Source organism: Sphaerodactylus townsendi, linkage group LG15 (assembly GCF_021028975.2).
Source record: "Sphaerodactylus townsendi isolate TG3544 linkage group LG15, MPM_Stown_v2.3, whole genome shotgun sequence".
Taxonomy (NCBI): domain Eukaryota; kingdom Metazoa; phylum Chordata; class Lepidosauria; order Squamata; family Sphaerodactylidae; genus Sphaerodactylus; species Sphaerodactylus townsendi.
In genome coordinates, this window is record NC_059439.1 from 344,190 (window position 1) to 364,350 (window position 20,161).

General features: G+C 46.4%; 1 protein-coding gene across 1 annotated transcript in view; it reads right to left on the minus strand.

The window, feature by feature from the left end:
- MYO1D (myosin ID) overlaps positions 1-20,161 on the minus strand; it is a 66,643-nt gene that overhangs the window by 22,614 nt on the left and 23,868 nt on the right. The window contains exons 7-14 of the mRNA XM_048518363.1: positions 19,074-19,190; positions 15,241-15,444; positions 14,343-14,488; positions 14,147-14,261; positions 13,548-13,718; positions 3,936-4,006; positions 1,787-1,880; positions 1,555-1,683 (exon numbers count right to left, since the gene is read on the minus strand). Of these exons, the coding sequence (XP_048374320.1) occupies positions 1,555-1,683; positions 1,787-1,880; positions 3,936-4,006; positions 13,548-13,718; positions 14,147-14,261; positions 14,343-14,488; positions 15,241-15,444; positions 19,074-19,190 (1,047 nt within the window). The remainder of the gene's footprint in view (positions 1-1,554; positions 1,684-1,786; positions 1,881-3,935; positions 4,007-13,547; positions 13,719-14,146; positions 14,262-14,342; positions 14,489-15,240; positions 15,445-19,073; positions 19,191-20,161) is intronic.

Sequence of the window (20,161 nt, forward strand, 5' to 3'; positions counted from 1 at the left end):
GTTATCCTGATTAGAGTCCACCACTCTTAACCGCTACACCATGCTGGCTCTCAAAAAATGTTTTACAGTGAAATCAAATTTCAGAGAGGAGCCATGTTGGTCTGAGGTAGAAGAGTGAGATGTGAGTCCAATAACAATTTAGAAAGACCAACAAGATTTTGGAGATATGACCTCTTCAGAGTCAAAGCTCACTTCATCAGATTGAAGTAGGAATGGAGATCTCCGAGTTCTTATTTGCAAAATGGCCGGATCCAATTCAGTGCCAAACAATGGTCATTGGGGACTGACAAGGGATAGAATATGAGCACCAAATCCTGCAGCAAGAACAGATTGCCTAGCAAATCTCCGCGGAAGCTCTCAGATGTTCATCGGACTACACCCCATCAGTCCCTGATGGGGCTGATGGTAATTGTAGTCCATGAACATCTGGAGAGCCGCAGGTTGCAGACACCTGTGCTAAATGAGTAAACTTGAGACCTTCAGGGGAAATCCATGAATCTTTAATGGACAGCATTCATTTAAGCCCATGGTTGCGAACCTTTGGCACTCCAGATATTATGGACTACAATTCCCATCAGCCCCTTCCAGCATGGCCATGCTGGCCATGGCCATGCTGGCAGGGGCTGATAGAAATTGTAGTCCATAACATCTGGAGTGCCAAAGGTTCGCCACCACTGATTTAAGCCCTCAACTGCCTTATTAGATTGCTCAGTTCAATTGCTCCTGTGTTATAATCCCAGTTAAATGTAACCAACTTCTTCTGAACAAAGGCTGATGCTGCAGTTCCCCCCACCCCCAACAATTTATTGATCAACATTTCACCATCACAGAGATATACTTCCATAGCCAGGCAGCAGGCCCTAAACACTCTATTTTACTTTGTAAAAGGAAACCTAATGCAGTGAATATAAAGGTGTTGCACCTCATACCATCAGCATCTGACTTGGAAGTGGAGCATAATATCAGTTTTAACCTTTAGTTTAAACTGGATGACTCTGGGCTAGATAGTGGTAACTCTATAGGGGCAACCATATTTTTTAAGGATATAACATTTCAACATATGCTGAATAATGAAAACTTTCTTGGACCGATGAATTCTGATTGACTTTGGCAGACCTACATTTGGACGAAGCAGATTAATGCAACTATCAAGCTTAGCTGAAACACTGAACTGTCAACACTGAACTGTCAACTTTATCACCTTTAAAGGCTTCGTCCTGGAATCTGTTTCAATTATAGGGCTGACCTACAACAGTCTGTAAAAAACAAAGAATGCAGTGATTTCAAAACACGTGCAGAGTGCATTCAGTTCCCACTGAGGAGTACACAGCAAACATCAAAATATCTTTGATTAACTAATAAGGTTTCCACTTCACCGTGGTCTCCAAAACAGCTTGGTACTTCTCTCTAAAAACTACTAGACAACTACTTTGACTGTGTTCAGCCCCCAGGAGGGTTTCTGTCTCTCCTTCTCAACTTTCCAAAACGTAACACAAGAAGTACACTGACCTGCTGCCTTAAGAGAATGCAAAGTTAGAGCTGAGAATTTCTTACCTTAGATGCCAAATTGTCCACTAAAGCAATGATGGAGTTCTTGAACAGGGTTGCAGCAGTCAGCGGACGCTTGGTCACCCGCGGATGTTTCCTGCTCAGTTTGCCTCCTTCCGCCACATCTTTTTTTAACTTACAAGGATTGTTTATAAAGTCCAGAGGAGGACGGATTCTATCAAAAGTCCACCCTGCAAATTCCTGGTAATTGTGTCAAGGGGCAGGTGAGAGCGGTTGCTTTGTTCTTACCTTCCGTTATACATCCATAGGTAACTTTGAAATCTTGAAATAAAGTGTCCTTGTTTTTATCAATAAATCCTGTGACTGAATAGCTAGTAAATGAAAGGGGGGGAGAAATAACAAATGCACTCAACTGTCAGTGACAACACAATAAGCCTGTGAAAGAGAAAAGAGTTTTCTAACTCCAGAAACAAAGAATTGCACTAGCCTAGAAAAGTACGGGCCCACATATATCGCCAAGTAACTATGGCAAGGGATACCCAAACATTCTCTTTGGTCCCCCGGCTGGAGACAAAACCAGGGTATAAATTGAATGATTAACAAATGAATAAATTAAAGACTTCCTCCAAAAACAGAAATGACATCACTCTCTTCTAGTCAGACTTAAGAAAACTCAGAAGTGTTACAGAAAAGTGTGATAGATCAGAGGCTGAGATATGTTTTACCTCATTTCTTCATATTTCACGTGTTTTTATTTAGTTGGCTGTTTCGGTTTTCCAGCCTGGATGGCCGTGGTCTGGTGGTTTTTGAGCTCGTGTATCTAATCTGGAGGAACTGGGTTTTATTCCCAGCTCTGCCGCCCGAGCTGTGGAGGCTTATGTGGGGAATTCAGATTAGCCTGTGCACTCCCACACACTGCCAGCTGGGGACCTTGGCTAGTCACAGCTTCTCGAGCCTCCTCAGCCCCAATTCCACCACAGGGTGTTTGTTGTGAGGGGGGAAGGGCAAGGAGATTGTCAGCCCCTTTGAGTCTCCTGCAGGAGAGAAAGGGGGATATAAATCCAAACTCCTCTTCTTCTTCTTCTTTGCTTGCATCTATGGCTGGCGTCTGCACAGGTATGTCACGCTGAGCTGCGTTTCTCTCCACGGCACAGTGTGGAGTGATTGGATGGTAGAGTATATAGTTTGTGCACCTCACAGGGGTGTGTGGCACATTTGCGTGTGTCTGGCTGGAGTTCATTTGTAACTACCTTGGAATGTCTGTTTCTTGGCTTCGGTGTTTTTTAGTACTGGTAGGCAGGTTTTGTTGATTTTCACACTCTCTTCCTTTTTATTGAAACTGTCCCGCTGTTTGTGGATTTCAACGGCTTCCCTGCGTAGTTTGACACAGTAGCTATCAGAGTTATCAAGAATTTCTGTGTCTTAAAAAAATTCTACATCAAGCTTGGTTTAGAGCATGTTCAGCTACTGCTGATTTCTCAGGTGAAATGGACAAAATATATAACCCACCATATAGTCACGCCACACTATCCCATGGAGAGAAACACATCTTGACATGACATATCTCCGAAGATGCCAGCCACAGAGGTGGGCAAAACATTAGGTGCGAAAACTACCAGACCAAGGCCACGCGGTCCAGAAAACCCACTACGGTCAGTTGATTCTGGCTGCGAAAACATTTGATATTTTTATTTAGCTTCAATTATATCCTGCCTTTCTCCCTAACGGGGACAGAAAACAGCTTACCTCATTCTCCTCACATCCATTTTATCCTTAAACAACCACCCTGTGAGGTAGGCTAGAACTGAGAGTTTGTGACTGCCCCTAAGGTCACCCAGTGAATTTCCATGGTAGAGCAGGAATTCGAACCTGAGCCTCCGAGCACCTGGTGCAGCTCAATAACTGCCACACCACGCTGGTTCTCATGTGATCTGCAATATCATATCCATCTAATCCAGAATTGTGTACTCACACGCAAGTCTTTCCTGCCCTGCTACCCTTTCTCCTGGAAATTCTGAGCACTGAGCCGTGTAAAGCATGGGTTGTGCACTAAGTTATGCAGCTGACCAAAGCCATTGAATGGACCTCTGCCCATATATGAGCTTGGAAGACAGAATGCCTCAGAAGAGCAAACGCAGACTGTGGCAGCACAGAGAGATTCTTTATTCTGAGTACAGAAAGTGGATTTCTATGGCTCAGGAAGAGAACAGCACAAACCATATTATTATTTACATCTGATTTCTTCAGCTATCTCCGTGGACTGGGGAAAGGCCCACCCGCTCAAAAGTGAGTATTCTAACCTCTGATGAAAACACAGACGTGGGAAAAAGAAAAACAGAGACATTACAAAAATGTATGAGGGTATATTCGTTCTATGAGCTTATTAATAGCAAGTAGAACAGCACGTGCAGAAAACACACACTTACATAACGTCTCCGGCGTAGTGCTTAATCCTGAAGTCTCGGTCAAACTCCAAGTTTTTGTCCATAGCACAGAGCTGGAAAAACACATAGTGGAGAGGTCAGTGTTAAAACAATAGTATGAAAGACCCTCCGAAGTGGCTTTTAAGTTCAGACACGGTCTGTAAACCGCCACCGATTTTCCGGATTCACCTGTGAAACCTCTTTCATAGTTCTGTTTTTAAGGGTAACGAGATGTTTCACTGCCGCATCCAAACAAGACATTTGGACTAACTCAAGGGTCTGCAACCTGCAGCTCTCCAGATGTTCATGGACTACAATTCCCATCAGCCCCTGCCAGCATGGCCAATTGGCCATGCTGGCAGGGGCTGATGGGAATTGTAGCCCATGAACATCTGGAGAGCCGTGGGTTGCAGACCCCTGGACTAACTGCTTTCTAAGATTTTTTAAAAAACAGATATCTCTGGAATCTATCAGATTAAAAGTGGTTCATAACCTTTAATTTTCTGATAGTACAAATTAATTGATTGTCAGTTCTGTTCTTTCAGCTAATACCAGCAAACCAGAAAGAAAACCTTCAAAGAGTTATTATTTTACTGGAAAAAAAGTTCTCTTTATCAACTAGCATGTTAGAAAATACAAGTGTATGAAAATTAATCCTATAGTTATTGGGAAAACAAGTTCCAAAATTATCAAATTTCCTAACATTTCTCAATCATATTACAGTAAGTTGAAAGAAAATCAGATTTCAGATTGTTATCTGAAGTTGCTTATAAGAATTTTCTCAATACCCAAATCACATATACAAACAGAATTTTCACCGAATCACCTTTGTGAGTTCTGTCCAGAGAAAGATGATTTACTTATCACAAGAATCATTTTAATAGAGAAATAGTAGTATTTTTTTGTTAAATGTCCTTTAACTTAAATATGCGATTATCATCTAAATAAGTAATTGGTGCTTAATTACTGATGAGCTGAGCAGGTGCCTCTAAAAAGACATCTATGCGACATCTCTTATCTTTTCCACAGCAAGATTAGAAGGTCAAACTTAACACTTCATCTCCATTAAAAGTCAATAAACCTAGTATTTCGGTGTTTTAATTAGCTGTCAATGATAAAAGAAAAACCTTATGCAATCTGAGTCCATCAACAGTTGAACCTGGGGTGAACTGTACAAAAACAGGCCTGATCAGCAAGTCAGGAAATGATATAATCAAGATACAGCTACAGAAGTAAGGTATTTATGGACAGGCAACCAAGTCAACCTTTTCTTTTAGGCTCAGTGATGCTTTTCCCAATTATTAATAGAAACTCTGAGAAATGAGATTTTGGGGTTTCGTCTGTGACCTGACTCTTTCCATATCCTTTTGTGCCATGTCATGAGTGCACTCCGAAGGCCAAAAAGTCCCAAAGAGCAAGATTGGGGGCAGCAGGTACACGAAAGAGCTCTGTCCTCCTTTTCATGTGGTGAGGGCCACTAACCTGGATAGCTTTAAAAGGGGCTTGGACAGATTTATGGAGGAGAAGTCGATCTATGGCTACCCATCTTGATCCTCCTTGATCTCAGATTGCAAATGCCTGAGCAGACCAGGTGCTCAGGAGCAGCAGCAGTAGAAGGCCACTGCTTTCGCATCCTGCAGATGAGCTCCCAAAGGCACCTGGTGGGCCACTGCGAGTAGCAGAGTGCTGGACTGGATGGACTCTGGTCTGATCCAGCAGGCTAGTTCTTATGTCCTTATGTTCAAATCTCCACTTGAAATGAAGGCATCCACTAATGCCCATATAATTTATGACTATATCACGTGGCATAAAAATAATCATAAATCAATTGCATGAGCAGCATAATTGAGGCACATGTTCAGTGCTCTCTCGACGAATACGGCCATCAACTCTACTTCCTGTGAAGAAATTCCATATAAAGAAACAAACGGGTGAAGAGATCTTGACGCTCTCAACACAGAGAATTGGGGGAGGGAGGGGGGGAAGCCGACACTTACACTGCATGGAGAGCATTCAGGGATGTGCTGCCCACAACAACAAGAGTCATGCAGATTGCACAACCCTTTGGCTACCAGTCGACTGAAAGAAGCGCTGTAAACGTAACTCAGATTTCTGCACGCAGGGGAGGCGTCCTCCCACTCCCTGCTGGTTTTACAGAACAGAAAAGCAAGCCGATAGCAGCCCACGAGATATCCAGCCTGTAAACTAGGCCACTAGTATGTAGGGCAGAGAAGCCCCTCGGAGCTCATCAGCCCTGATGCAGAACCCAACACATATGCAGGGGAGCAGTGAGGCAGTCGCGGTGAGACTGAGAGGTCTTTATTCCAACAGCAGATTAGCACACAGTCCTTGATGCTCGTCCGGAACGTCCACTTGAGCATCGGCAGCCTCTGTTGCTGCTCTCTGAAAAGCTGCATCAAGGCACACTTCATGCAACCTGGGAAATGCAACGTCACCTTGGCTTCGCTATGAGGGACGTGGCTGATAACGGAAGCATAAGGAGGCACAAATGTGACTTTCCCTGACAATCTGTAGCTTGGAACAGCAACATTCCAAAGGCTATTCCACTGTCAGGATCAAAGCATTCTCAGAGTAAATCAACACAACTCCCTTATACAATAAGTCGTGCATGATTTCATTAATTAGGTTCGTGAATACCCCTGGCTCCCCACTGAGACTGAAAGGCATGACCAGGTATTCAAATTGATTCAGTTTGGTGTTGAAGGCCATAAGGTGCTCTTGGCCCTTGGCAATTCTTACTCGGAATTAAGCCTCTCGAAGGTCCAGTTTTGTGAAGATCTTTCCTTTAGAGAGGCTTGCCAGTAAGTGGGAGGGGGTACTTGTTGCACAGAGAGACTGCTTTGAGGCCTCAGAAGAGCCTGAGGGAGCCATCCTTTTTCTTTCGGAATAGGACTGGGGCTCCCTTGTGAGTCGTGGTGGGGCGGATGAATCCGTGCTCTAGGTTCTTACGCAAAAATTCCCAGAGTGCCTCAACCTCCCAGGGACTCATGGAGTAGATTCTGCCTTTGGGCAGCTTGGCCCCGGATAGAAGTTGAATCCCACAGTCAGTTCGTCACAGGGGTCTGCAACCTGTGGCTCTCCAGATGTTCATGGACTACAAATCCCATCAGCCCCTGCCAGCATGGCCAAATGGCCATGCTGGCAGGGGTTGATGGGAATTGTAGTCCATGAACATCTGGAGAGCCGCAGGTTGCAGACCTCTGGCTGTGGGGTGGCAGCTTATCTCCTTGAACACCTTGCTCAAGTCCCAATAGGGCTTTGGGATGGCGGGTTCCGGTTCCCCCTGGGTCTCCAGGGGGGTCGGGGGTAAGCCCCGAGTCGGTGGAGCACACATGAACTGGATCCCCTGGGTCAATGTGCCCACCACTGGGCAGCTCCATAAACCGGACTAGCCCGTCTCACCACCGGATCTCCGGGTCATGCTTTAAGAGTCAGGACATCCCGAGGACTACCAGGTAGCGTCCCAGCTTGGCCACAATATACTCTCCCAATGTGGGCCACATTTGACCGACACAGCGTAAAGAGAGCTTCACAGAACAACAAAACTAGCGAGGATACAGGAAGCAGCAAATAATCATTTCTGAGGCCGACATTCGTGTGGCAGATTTTATTTTTGAACATCTATATCTGGCAAGCCTCAAGTCCTCCACAGAACCCTCTCCATGGTAACAGTTTTACCCAGTAAAAATAGAACACTTAGAGTAGGTTGCTTCGACTGTGTACCTGCCTATTAGACTGCTTGATGCTTTTCAATGTCAGAATGTAAACAAATTAAAGTCTATCTGAGGAAGAGAAGAGTTTGGATTTATACCCTGCTATTCTCAACCAGCAAGGAGTCTCAAAGTGGCTTATAAACTCCTTCCCTTCCCTTCCTCTCCCCACAACAGACACCTGGTGAGGTAGGATGAGCTGAGAGAGTTCTGAGAGAACTGGTCCTGGTCCAAGTCCATCCAGCAGACTTCCTGTGGAGGAGTGGAGAATCAAACCCAGTTGTCCAGATTCACCAATCCTGTCTATCTCAGCATGGTGGCTCCTCGGTTGCTGGGTGGAAGTTACCTCTGCAAACCAGTTTCTCCTGACAGTCTAGCTGCAGCCGGCATTTCCATTAAGCAAGCCAGCCTTCATCCAACCATTCATGCACAGAAAGTGGGCGCAGGAGTTACGAGTATCAGACTAGGATCTCAGAGAACCAGGTTTGAGTCTCCACTCCACCATGGAAGCTTGCCGGGTGACCTTGGACCAGATAAAATGGAGGAGAAAAAAATTATATAAGCTACCTTGTGTCCCCAATGAAGAGCGAGGCGGGGCATGAATGACATACATAAATACTGTATATACTTGAGTATAAGCCGACTTTTCCAGCACATTTTTATGCTGAAAAAGCCCTCCTCAGCTTATACTCGAGTATATACGGTAATTCCAAGATGGAGGTCGGAGCTGGGGCTGCTGTGGGGATCCGGTAAGCATGTTGCTGCTTTTTTTCTAACTCACCAGAGAGCGGTAAAAACAAGCTGTAAGGACAGCCTGCATAGCATTACAACTAGGTTGTGTGTGTGTGTGTGTGTGTGTGTGTGTGTGTGTGTGTGTGTTAAAAGAAACCAAGGCATTTCTCTCCTCAGGGTTAGCTATTGAAAGTGCTAGAATTCCTAGATAAATACAATTCTTCATACAGTAGTTTACTGCCAAATACTGGTGTTGCTGAAGACAAAGACTTTCTTTGGAGCAAAGTTTAGGTTGGCAAGGCTATGAATCCCAGAATTATTCTACATTTTGAGGGAAACAGTGGTTCATCTGTGTTCCTAGAGTACTGGAAAGCTGCTCATCCCTAATACAAACTCTGTTAAGCAACTCTATCTCATCTTGCTCCCAAATCTTCTGTTTTTAGCTGCTACTGAGTCAAGTTCGAAGGCTTATACTCGAGTCAATAAGTTTCCCAGTTTTTTGTGGTAAAATTAGGTGCCTGAGCTTATGTTCGAGGTAGGATGAGCTGAGAGAGTTCTGAGAGAACTGGTCCTGGTCCAAGTCCATCCAGCAGACTTCCTGTGGAGGAGTGGAGAATCAAACCCAGTTGTCCAGATTCACCAATCCTGTCTATCTCAGCATGGTGGCTCCTCGGTTGCTGGGTGGAAGTTACCTCTGCAAACCAGTTTCTCCTGACAGTCTAGCTGCAGCCGGCATTTCCATTAAGCAAGCCAGCCTTCATCCAACCATTCATGCACAGAAAGTGGGCGCAGGAGTTACGAGTATCAGACTAGGATCTCAGAGAACCAGGTTTGAGTCTCCACTCCACCATGGAAGCTTGCCGGGTGACCTTGGACCAGATAAAATGGAGGAGAAAAAAATTATATAAGCTACCTTGTGTCCCCCCAATGAAGAAGCGAAGGGCATGAATGACATATTATAACATACTAGGCATACTTTGAGTATAAGCCGACTTTTCCAGCACATTTTTTATGCTGAAAAAGCCCTCCTCAGCTTATACTCGAGTATATACGGTAATTCCAAGATGGAGGTCGGAGCTGGGGCTGCTGTGGGGATCCGGTAAGCATGTTGAGAAGCTCGCTTTTTTTTCTAACTCACCAGAGAGCGGTAAAAACAAGCTGTAAGGACAGCCTGCATAGCATTACAACTAGGTTGTGTGTGTGTGTGTGTGTGTGTGTGTGTGTGTGTGTGTTAAAAGAAACCAAGGCATTTCTCTCCTCAGGGTTATTGGTGCGTTGCATTCTAGATAAATACAATTCTTCATACAGTAGTTTACTGCCAAATACTGGTGTTGCTGAAGACAAAGACTTTCTTTGGAGCAAAGTTTAGGTTGGCAAGGCTATGAATCCCAGAATTATTCTACATTTTGAGGGAAACAGTGGTTCATCTGTGTTCCTAGAGTACTGGAAAGCTGCTCATCCCTAATACAAACTCTGTTAAGCAACTCTATCTCATCTTGCTCCCAAATCTTCTGTTTTTAGCTGCTACTGAGTCAAGTTCGAAGGCTTATACTCGAGTCAATAAGTTTCCCAGTTTTTTGTGGTAAAATTAGGTGCCTGAGCTTATGTTCGGGTCGGCTTATACTCGAGTATATACAGTATGTTCTTCTTTGTTCCTGCGGCTGCTGAATTCTGTTAAGACCATTCCCAGCTGTAGCATCTGTGCCCAGGAATAGCTACATGTTGCAGGAGAGCCAGTGAGGGGGGACAAAACCTCTCCACACCACCAAACGCACCTCCACTGAACGAAGGGGGCCCCTTGTCTGCCTGTGCTGCAGCCCCTCCCCCAACAATATGACTATTCCTGCACAATGGTCCCAACCACCCTGGGAAAGGTCTTTCCGAGGGGCATTAGAAGCTTTGGACACGGAAGGGAAGAAAAGTCTGTGCCTTCCGCACACATCTTCATGCTGCTGTTTGCATGAACTGGGTTGACCCATCGTGTGGCTTGGGGAGGCGCTTAAACTGGGAATAACATATTGATCGATTGATTGTTTAGTTTTCTATACCGCCCTATCCCTGAAGGGCTCTGGCTGTGTCATTTGCTCCTGCAATTGCAAAGTCCTGCCTCATGGGAAAGAAAGGCCATTTTCCTGCGCCAGCCATCAAAGCAGAGCTGCGCATTAATGAGAGGATCTGGCTGGAGGGCTCAGGAAAAATGTTATACCTTCATACCCTCAAGGGGACAGGCCAGAGAGGAGGGCCGAGGCACAGAGCTGTCTCTGACGTGGTTACTGAGTGCCCAGCGACACAAGATGATGGGTGCATGCTGGATCATGGGTGTGTGGCCAGACTTGCATCCAGCCGTACACCCGGGGATGCCCTCTTAAAAAGCGTTTGCTCAGCACTGGAAGGGTGCCTTGAGAGGAATGAGAAAGAGCCCGTTGTTTCCCTCCTGTGGAGCCAAAGGAAAGGTGCAAAAGTGCCCCCCGCCCTCCCTGCTGGCAAGAGGGAAAACCAAAGCTCCTTCTCCCACCAAGCACTGCTTAAGGTGACTTCTCCTGATAGGAGTCTGTAAGCCCAGAACAACACGGCCATTATGTGACACAACAGCAAGGACGTATTAAGCGGGGATAGTGGGGTGTGGGTAGTGGGGGCAGTGAGGTGGGGTGGCGGGGACGACGTTGGTGCAGCAGATTTGCTCACAAGCCAAATGCACAAGCATGAAGCAACTGCGAGAGAGCTTTCTTAGTGCTGCACTTCAATGCATTTCGCTAGAACAAACCAAAACAACATTTCTAAATGTTAATTCTATCACAGAGTATATTTTTGTGTTCATGTGCATTCAGATTACTGTTTGTCCTCTAGGACAAGCCACCCCGTCTTCATTGCAAAAAGATGCCAGGTGGGCTTTCCCCATCAAATCAAAAAGCATCCCTGCGTGAGTGCCAAGGGGCAGCCCGGTTTTAAAAGGGCAGGGAGAGCCGTTTAGCTGAGCCCAGGCAAAGACAAGGCTCCAGAGCAGAGAACTGAAAACAGCAGACGAGGACAACAATCGCATCGCTGCAATCAAATGCCAGCACAATCTGCTTTTGCTGCTACAGAAAATTAGCTGATTAGGAAATGGTCACATGAACGCGAAACGGGTCCCTATTGGTTGAAAGTGACATCATGATTGTCCAGTCAAATTCTGGCTCTCGTTGCATTAAACAAGCTGCAACTCCCTCTGCTGGTCATCAGAGCAACTGCAACGACCCCGATGAGAAATGTAGGCAAATTATCTAGAGAGCACAGCCTATTAGATTGAAGCGTGTGGATCGGGCATTTCCGAAATGCATGCCACGCCCATTTTTGGCTCCAACCTGCACATGGGTCACCTGCTCCCCTCCTCTGACAGGTGCCTTCAGAATAACTAACTTTACACAGGAAACTATTCTGGTTCATCCAATATTCAGTCAGCCATATTGCCCTAAACGTCAGAGCCACGCCCTTCAATCTAGTGCAAACCTCTGCTGGTCCCCATCCACTGAAACAGCTACCGTTTTATTGGATACACCCTACTCCCGTGTATCTAATACCAAACCTGCCTCTAGAGTGTGGATCAAAAAATCCACACCAATTGTGGGGGGGGGGGGGAGCAGCAGCGCTGTGCAGACCTTAGAGACGAATAAAATGTCCCAGGGCATTAAGCCTTTGAGGGTCAAAGGTCAGTTTATCAGGTGCAAATGCCATGTGCATATCCAGACCTGGAAGGTTAAAGAAATGACAACCAAAACCAGTGATGGCGAACCTTTTTGAGACCGAGTGCCCAAATTACAACCCAAACCCCACTTATTTACCGCAAAGTGCCAACACGGCAATTTAACCTGTATGCTGAGGTTTTAGTTTAGAAAAAACTGGTTGGCTCCCTCTTCCTCCACCCCACCCGCTCAAGCAGGGGCCAGCCTGCTCCAGCCTCCAGTAAGTCCTGCATGAACCGATCTGTGCCTTTCTAGCATCTCTGCCTCCTCTGCGCCCCCCCCCCCCCCCGCCCTTCGTGTAGCAGCCACCTGGAACACAGGCACCAGGCCCGCCAGCCGTGTCCTCCCTGCTCACCGTGGTGCGCGCACGTCGTACTCAGTGGCCCAGGCCAGCCTAGATGTGTGTATGTCGGGGGTGATTTTCTGCCTCCCTCATGTTGAACTCTGTGTGTGCATGCCCACAGATAGGGCTCCGAGTGCCACCTCTGGCACCCATGCCATAGGTTCGCCATCAATGACCAAAACCGTAGTCAGCGAAACAACACTAGAACATGGAGCTGTTAAATGAGCAGCCTAGGAGAGAGAGGAAATGGCACAAACGTGAAGGGAAGAGGAGGAGGTGGGAGGAGGAGGCAATGATGCAGAGGAAGAGGAGGAGGAGCAGAAGGCAGGAGGAGAGAAAAAGAGGTCGCAACGAGAGGGGGGAGGAAACATGAAGTGACAGCGAAGAGAGAAAGTAGGAACCATCAAAGGGAGAGGGCTGCCTCTCCTTATAAAGGTGCAATAAGACCCCCAGACATGCACATCTGTACACACACACACTCAAAATCCTAGAATCCACAGTCTAAATTCCATGTCTCGTAATAGTTCTCTTTTGCTAGGAAATTCTGCCTATTCCTCCCCTCCCCTCCCCTCCCCAGTACAGGGGAAATGCCTGTCGTGTCAGTCAGAGCAAGATGCCCCTCAGCACTGACCTTGGAAGAAAACAGAAATGGGGCATCCCGTGTCCTGATCAGAATCGAACCCACCTGTGCACTTTGCCCAGGACTTGTCTCAAGGACTTGCCACTAGTTCCAAAAAAACGTCTGGATTGGCTCTTAATCGCGTCGCCCTGAGGCTGAAGTGTCCACAGCTAAAAGTGCACATCTCACACAGAGAGGCCGGTCACTTGTGTACGCAGCATGTACCACAGGCTTCTGATAGCCACCCCCCCCCCCCCCCCCAGCACAGAATCAGAATTCTGAGAAGCTGGACTCTGTAGAAAAGGACGCTTCTAGCCTTTGCTCTGTGCTTTCCTGCCTGCGTGCAGCTGCGTCAACGCACTCGAACTCGTTTCACATAATCCCCGGAGGACCCAGATGAAACTAAACTGCTAAATTCAAAGCAGCCAGACAGCAGAAGGGTAACTTTGCAGCCAGAAGCAGGAATGATACCTTCCTACTGGAGAAGTGAGCGTGTTTCCCCAGTTTATTATTCAGAGCTTCCAGGAACATCTCATCCGTGACTTTCCCGACGTTCACGCACGCATCGTCCAGATTGGCAATGATCCCTTTATGTTGTTGTTCCACAAGATCGACGATGATTTGGTTGTTGAAATAGTCAATCTAGCAAAAAACAACAGAGCCAAGATACTTTCAGCAGTCAGCGAAGACAACTGCATTTAAAAAAAAGAAACACGCACAGGAAATCGACATCAGGAAGTGAAGCAATAAATGCCACTAGCTGGCTCCTCGGCTGGCCTCTTCACCCCAAAAGTTGCCAGGACGTTTGTTCCAGGATCCCAACTGGCATTTCGACCAGATTTGAGCAAATTTATTTAAAGCCTGGAAAAGCCAGAACAACCAGGAGAGCCAACTATTCAAAGCCCTTTCACAGGCCGAAAAATCTGCAGGGTAAAATGGGTTTACCAGGACTCTTTAGGGTTAGGTGAGGACTAAACCATCCTTTGACCTTGAAATGGGTACCCAGAATCCCCGGTTCCCGGCACCCTTGACTCCATCTTGACATTTGACAAGTCTGTCTGTTTACTCACGTGCTTCCAAGGAATCCCCTCGCGCTGATATTCTTCCTGCTCCTGCTTCAAAACCAGCTGAATGAAAAGCTGCTGCAACTTTTCATTGCAGTAATTAATGCAGAACTGCTCAAAACTGCAATGGAAAAAAGAGAGTGGCTTTAAAGGTACCCCCTCAAAACAGGCCCCCAACGCCTTCTCCGCCGAGAGTGCTCACCTGTTATTGTCAAAGATCTCGAAGCCATAAATATCCAGGACCCCGATGACCGTGTTCTTCCCGTGAATTGTGCTGTTGTGGTCCTTCACTTCGATCACATCATTGATGTGTGTGACAATCCAACAGAAGAGTCGTTCATAGATTGCCTTCCAACCGAGAAAACAACCCAGTCAGGCTCACAGAGGACACCATTTGTCACTACACCTATTAAAGGGGAATCTCCGCAGCATTCCAGCCAAGACCCAAGGAACGCCAAGTCAGGGCTAACCTTTCCCAGCTGTCAAAATCACAGCAAGGTACAAACAAACCAAGTGCAGACGAGCACGTCGCGTTTTCCGTTGGCTGCCTAAGTTTTGCTGGTGTAATCAAATTCCAATTTACAACAAGCTGATTTTAAAAAGGTCAGCCGCAGATTATTTTTCACTGGCACCAAAGCCCACTGGGTCTGGCTGCAAATGGGAAGTAGGGACCATCTTAACATAAACAGGTATTATTATAATTTGTTAGATTTATAGGCAGCCTCACCCCCGAAGGGCTCGAGGTAGGAAAAGTTTTGACATTCAAAGAGAGCTAGCTTGCTTGCTTTCTTGCTTTCTTGCTTTCTTGCTTTCTTGCTTTCTTGCTTTCTTTCTTTCTTTCTTTCTTTCTTTCTTTCTTTCTTTCTTTCTTTCTTTCTTTCTTTCTTTCTTTCTTTCCTTCCTTCCTCCCCCCCCGACACCATACAGGCTAGAAAAATGTTCTGCCAGTACTCTATTCGTAGGCATATTTTCATGGCTACCTTCAATTATCACTCCAGCACTGAAGAAATTCCAGAGCAAATTATGGAGCCACAGACGTGAGAAACATCTGGAAGCCCTGGACAGCCTCAGCTGCGCAAAGAGCCCCCCCCCCCCTTCACCTTTGCGAAGGCGTCTCTGCCGTAGGTGGCTTCTTGCTCCGTGTGCTGCTTATCGATGACGTCGCGGCCAGTGGCGACTGTTCGGAAGAGCAGGGCCTTCTCCACCATCTCGGGCTTGGTTGACAACAGATCTGCGATGACAGACACCAGCCTGCTGTTTTCAATCACGGGCACGTCGCTGTCCACAGAGAACTTCAAGTTGCCCTGCAGAGGGAGGAAAATCCCCCAAAGAAGTTGGTCCGATTTATGCTCCGTCAGGGCGGGCATCAAAATTACTCTGACAAGGTCACAGATTTCAAACAAACCCAAATTGATGCCAGCTTGCACAACCCTTCACCAACACGTCTCTTGCTAAGAGACGGAGTGCACACCTGCAACATCTGGACAGGAAGCATTTTTGGACTTTAGGAAGTCGGGTGTGTTCCACGTCCAACGTGGGGAATCCCAGCAAAAACAGAACGAGAACACCTTGGTTTGATAGAGAGTGCATGGAGCACAATAGTCAAATTCACTCCTTATATCGGAACTTTAGGGCTTCAGGAGACCAGGACCTCCTCGCCCTACTAATAAATTGCAGAAACAACTTCCGTCAGCTAATTAGGAAGAACCATATGGAACATGTCAACACTCAATGGGAACATCTCCACTCTGCAGTAACTTCCAACAATTCGAAGCTACTCTGGGCTGTCCTGAATAATTTTAACCGAAGCAAGCCTCCTACCCCTACCTGTATTACCCCTGATATTTGGCATGACTATTTTAGCAAACTTTTTAGTGACGATATTTTAAGCAATGGATCTCTTTCACCCATCACTTTTGATTTGTCAAGTTGGCCTCCTGTCTCATCTCAAGAAGTAGTTGAGCTGTTAGAGGACCTCAAAGGAAGGAAAGCCCCTGGCCCTGATTCTATAATTCCAGAGATTCTGAAATTTCACACTGATTGGGGGGCCCCTATCCTGGCCACTCTTTTTACCCAAGTAAACAGTTCAGGTATCCTACCCAAGACTTGGCTGTCTGCGACTGTGTTTCCCATCCATAAAAAAGGAAGTCACTCAGAGCCCGCCAACTTCCGCCCCATCAGCCTCCTCTCAGTGATAGGGAAGCTTTATGCCAAATTGCTACTGAAGAAACTTCAGCTGTGGCTTTCCCACTCTGGTGCAGTGGGGGCTGAACAAATAGGCTTTCGCAAGGGGAAATCTCCTCTGGACCACGCCTTGGTGCTAATACACCTAGCCAGTAAATATTCAATCAATGCAGATAACAAACTCTACGCTGCCTTTGTTGATTTAAAGGCTGCCTTTGACTCTGTGCCGAGAGAACTTCTCTGGACAAAACTGGCTGCCCTTAACATTGATGCCAGACTCTTGTTCTTAATTAGGCAATTTCACACAAATACCAGTTGCCGGATCAAGTGTTCCCACGAAGGCCTTTTGACAGACAGTATTCCAATTACCAAAGGGGTCAAACAGGGCTGCGTCCTGGCCCCCACTCTCTTCAATCTTTTCTTAAGTGACCTCCCCTCTGCCCTCTCAGCAGTGAACAGCCATGCCCCCAAACTGGGTACATCCCATGTATCAATTCTGCTCTATGCAGATGACGCTGTCCTTCTCTCTCGATCCAGAGTTGGCCTCAGATGCTTAATGAAGCGCTGTGTGGATTACTGTGAATCCAACAGAATCCAACTATGACAATAAACTATGAAAAAACCAAGGTATTGGTCTTCTCTAGGCGCTTTAAGAAGCTCACATGGGCAATGAAAAGCACCCAAATCGAACAGGTTAAGTGCTATAAATACCTTGGCCTCTCATTCTCTTTTAACCTTTCATGGGCAACCCAGAGGAAGGCCGCTCTCCTAGCTACATCTAATAGTATATCAGCACTACTACGTTTCTTTTACAGCAGTGGCCACTCCTTTATCCCTCCTGCCCTCAAATTTTTCAATGCCAAAGTCGCCTTGAGATTGCTTTACGGACTCCCAATTTGGATTCAAGCTATTAACTACTCCCTGAATTCTCTTCAATCCAAATTTTTTCACAAGATAACTGGACTCCCAAATTGCGTGCCCTATGCAGCCCTTTGTCTGGAGTTAGGTCAAAACTCCTTGGAATCAGCCGCTTGGCTGAGGGCTTTTAGATTCTGGCTGCGAATTCATTTTCTCTCGGACCGTAACTCCCTGGTCCACCGTCTGCTCTCTGACACCCATTCCAACCCCTGGTTTTCCATAATTGAAGAAAAAATTGCCTCTATCGGACTGTCAGTGGATTCACTTTGCCCTTTGTCCTATTCAGAAGCTTATAGGAAATTAAAAGGTCAACTATTGGATAGAGAGTTCTCCACCTTAATCACTGCAGCCAAGAAAACGTGCTCCCCCCTGTATTTCTCTCTCCCATTTGAACGGGGCCACTTGGCACACTACCTGTATTGTTTAATAAACCCTGTTCAAAGGAGAGCCATAATGCTCGCCAGGTTCAATGTTATGCCTTCTGCCTTGTTACATGGCAGATTTAATAAGCAAGAAAAGGCTAAAAGATTGTGCCCATGTAACGATGGCTCAGTTGAATCTCTGGCCCACCAATTACTTCACTGTCTCAGATTCAAGGAAATCAGATCCAAGTATGTGAATCTTACTCCTTTACATTTACCCCATCTCCCCGATTTAATTAGATCACACTACTTGTTGGACAACCCTGATCCTTCTCTCTGTATGATAGTGGCAGACTTTCTCCTGGAAATTACTAAATGCCAGTAGATTTCCTTTGTCCTAACATGTATATGCTATGTTGTATATGCTTTTTAATCTGTTTTTATTATTGTTTTACTGCTGTCTATGCCAATAAAGGCTTGCTTCTGCTTCTTCAAAGTCGGGTGTGCACGTGCAGGTGCCATCAAGTCACAGCTGACGTACGGCCACCCCACAGGATTTTCAAGGCAAGAGAGGTTTGGAAGCAGTTTGCCTGCCTCCGTGTGGGCTGAGAGAGTTCTGAGAGAACTGTGACTGGCGTACGGTCATCCAGCAGGCTTCATGTGGAAGAGTGGGGAATCAAGCCTGGCCCTCCAGATTACAATCCACTACTCCAAATTTCTTCTTCTCCTTCTTCTCCTTCTTCTCCTCCTCCTCCTTCTCTTTCTTCTTCTCCTTCTCCTTCTCCTTCTCCTTCCTCACCCTCCTCCTCTTCTTCTTCTTCTTCTTCTTCTTCTTCATAGGTTTGTCTTCCTAGAGCAGGGGACTCTAGTCTGAAGGACCGGGTTTGATTCCCCAGTCGTCCACATGAGTGGAGGAATCAACTCTGAAGAACCAGGCTTGAAGCCTGCTGGGTGACCTTGGGCCAGTCACAGTTCTCTCAGAACTCTCTCAGCCCACACAGAGACCGGCAATGGCTATCCACCTTTGAAAATGTTGAAAACCCCTAAAGGGCCACCATAAATTGGCTGCAACGTGATGGTGTTTTCCACCCCCACTAGGCACTGATGTTCCAGTAAGTGGGGCAGGAGAGCCAGCACAGTGCATTGGTTAAAAGCAGTGGGCTCTAATCAGGACAGCTGGGTTTGATTCCCCCGTCCTCCACATCAGTGGCAGACTCTCATCTGGTGAGCTAGATTTGTTTCCCCGCTCTTCCACATGAAGCCTGGTGTGTGACTTTGGGCTAGTCACAGTTCTCTCCGAAATCTCTCAGCCCCACCTGCCTCACAAGGTGTCTGTTGAGGGGAGAGGAGGGAAAAGGAGTTTGTAAACCACCCTGAGAATCCTCACAGGAGAGAAAGGCGGGATATACATCCAAACTCTTCTTCTTTTTAGGTACACGGGCCCTACAAACTCCCCGCCCCCAACTCACCAAATGTAGGATGGCAGCCAGAATTTTGTATACTGTCTGAACTTCATCTGGTTCAAACCCAATCACTTTCATGGCCTCAGCGACAGCCTTGAAGTCAGCACTGTCATGGGTGGAACACTAGAAAAAGAAAAACAGCAGCCGTCACACACGGGTCCGGCACCCGGACAGGCCACGCCAACGCCCACACAGGGACGGCACGGGTGGCATCATGGCAGACAACTGACAGGTAGCTTTTAATTCCAGAAGGCAAGGAATAGCAGCTGTCTAACGAATTCAGCGCGATGTTTCAGGCCTACAGTTTTCTAGTCATATGAAGCATCAATATCCACAGTCACCAGAGAAGAGTTTTTTCACTTGCTCGCTTCAATGTTTTCCCTTATGCTATACTACATGGTAGATATAACAATCTAGAAATGAGCAAAAGGGTGTGCTCGTGTGATGCAAACCAATTAGAAACATTATCTCACCAACTGCTCTGTTGTCCCAAATTGGCAAGTATTAGAATTAAATACTCTAGGTTGCTTTCCATGATACCCAGTGAGCTAGATGAACCAAGCAGATTATTGTTTTTATTAAATAACTCTGATGCTCCAATCTGCAAAATGGGTGCAAAATTTTTATTGGACGTGTCCCATAAGCAATAGTATGTATGAATCAACTCTATTTGCTATATGTTACAAGTTTGTATTTTGATGTGATTTTATATTGGTTATGCCAAATAAAGGCTGAATGAATGAATGAATGAATGAATGAATGAATGAATGAATGAATGAATGAATGAATGAATGAATGAATGAATGAATGAATGAATGAATATCCACAGTCACCTACTCTCAGGGAACTGGAATTCAGGGAGCCCAGAAGAATTAACCGGGAGCACGATATTGCCAAACACCACTGCAAGGAGCCTGTCAGAGCAGCAGGCCACAGTCTAAGCTCCCGCCCTTAATTTGCAGCGAGCCCCTTTGCCAATACGCCTCTTTCTCTTCTGGGACAGCAATCGGAGAGAAACAAGCTTGGGATCTGCCAAGACTTCCGTGGGGGGGGGGGCTCCCCACCCCAGCCCCCTCTGATCTGCACTGCCTCCA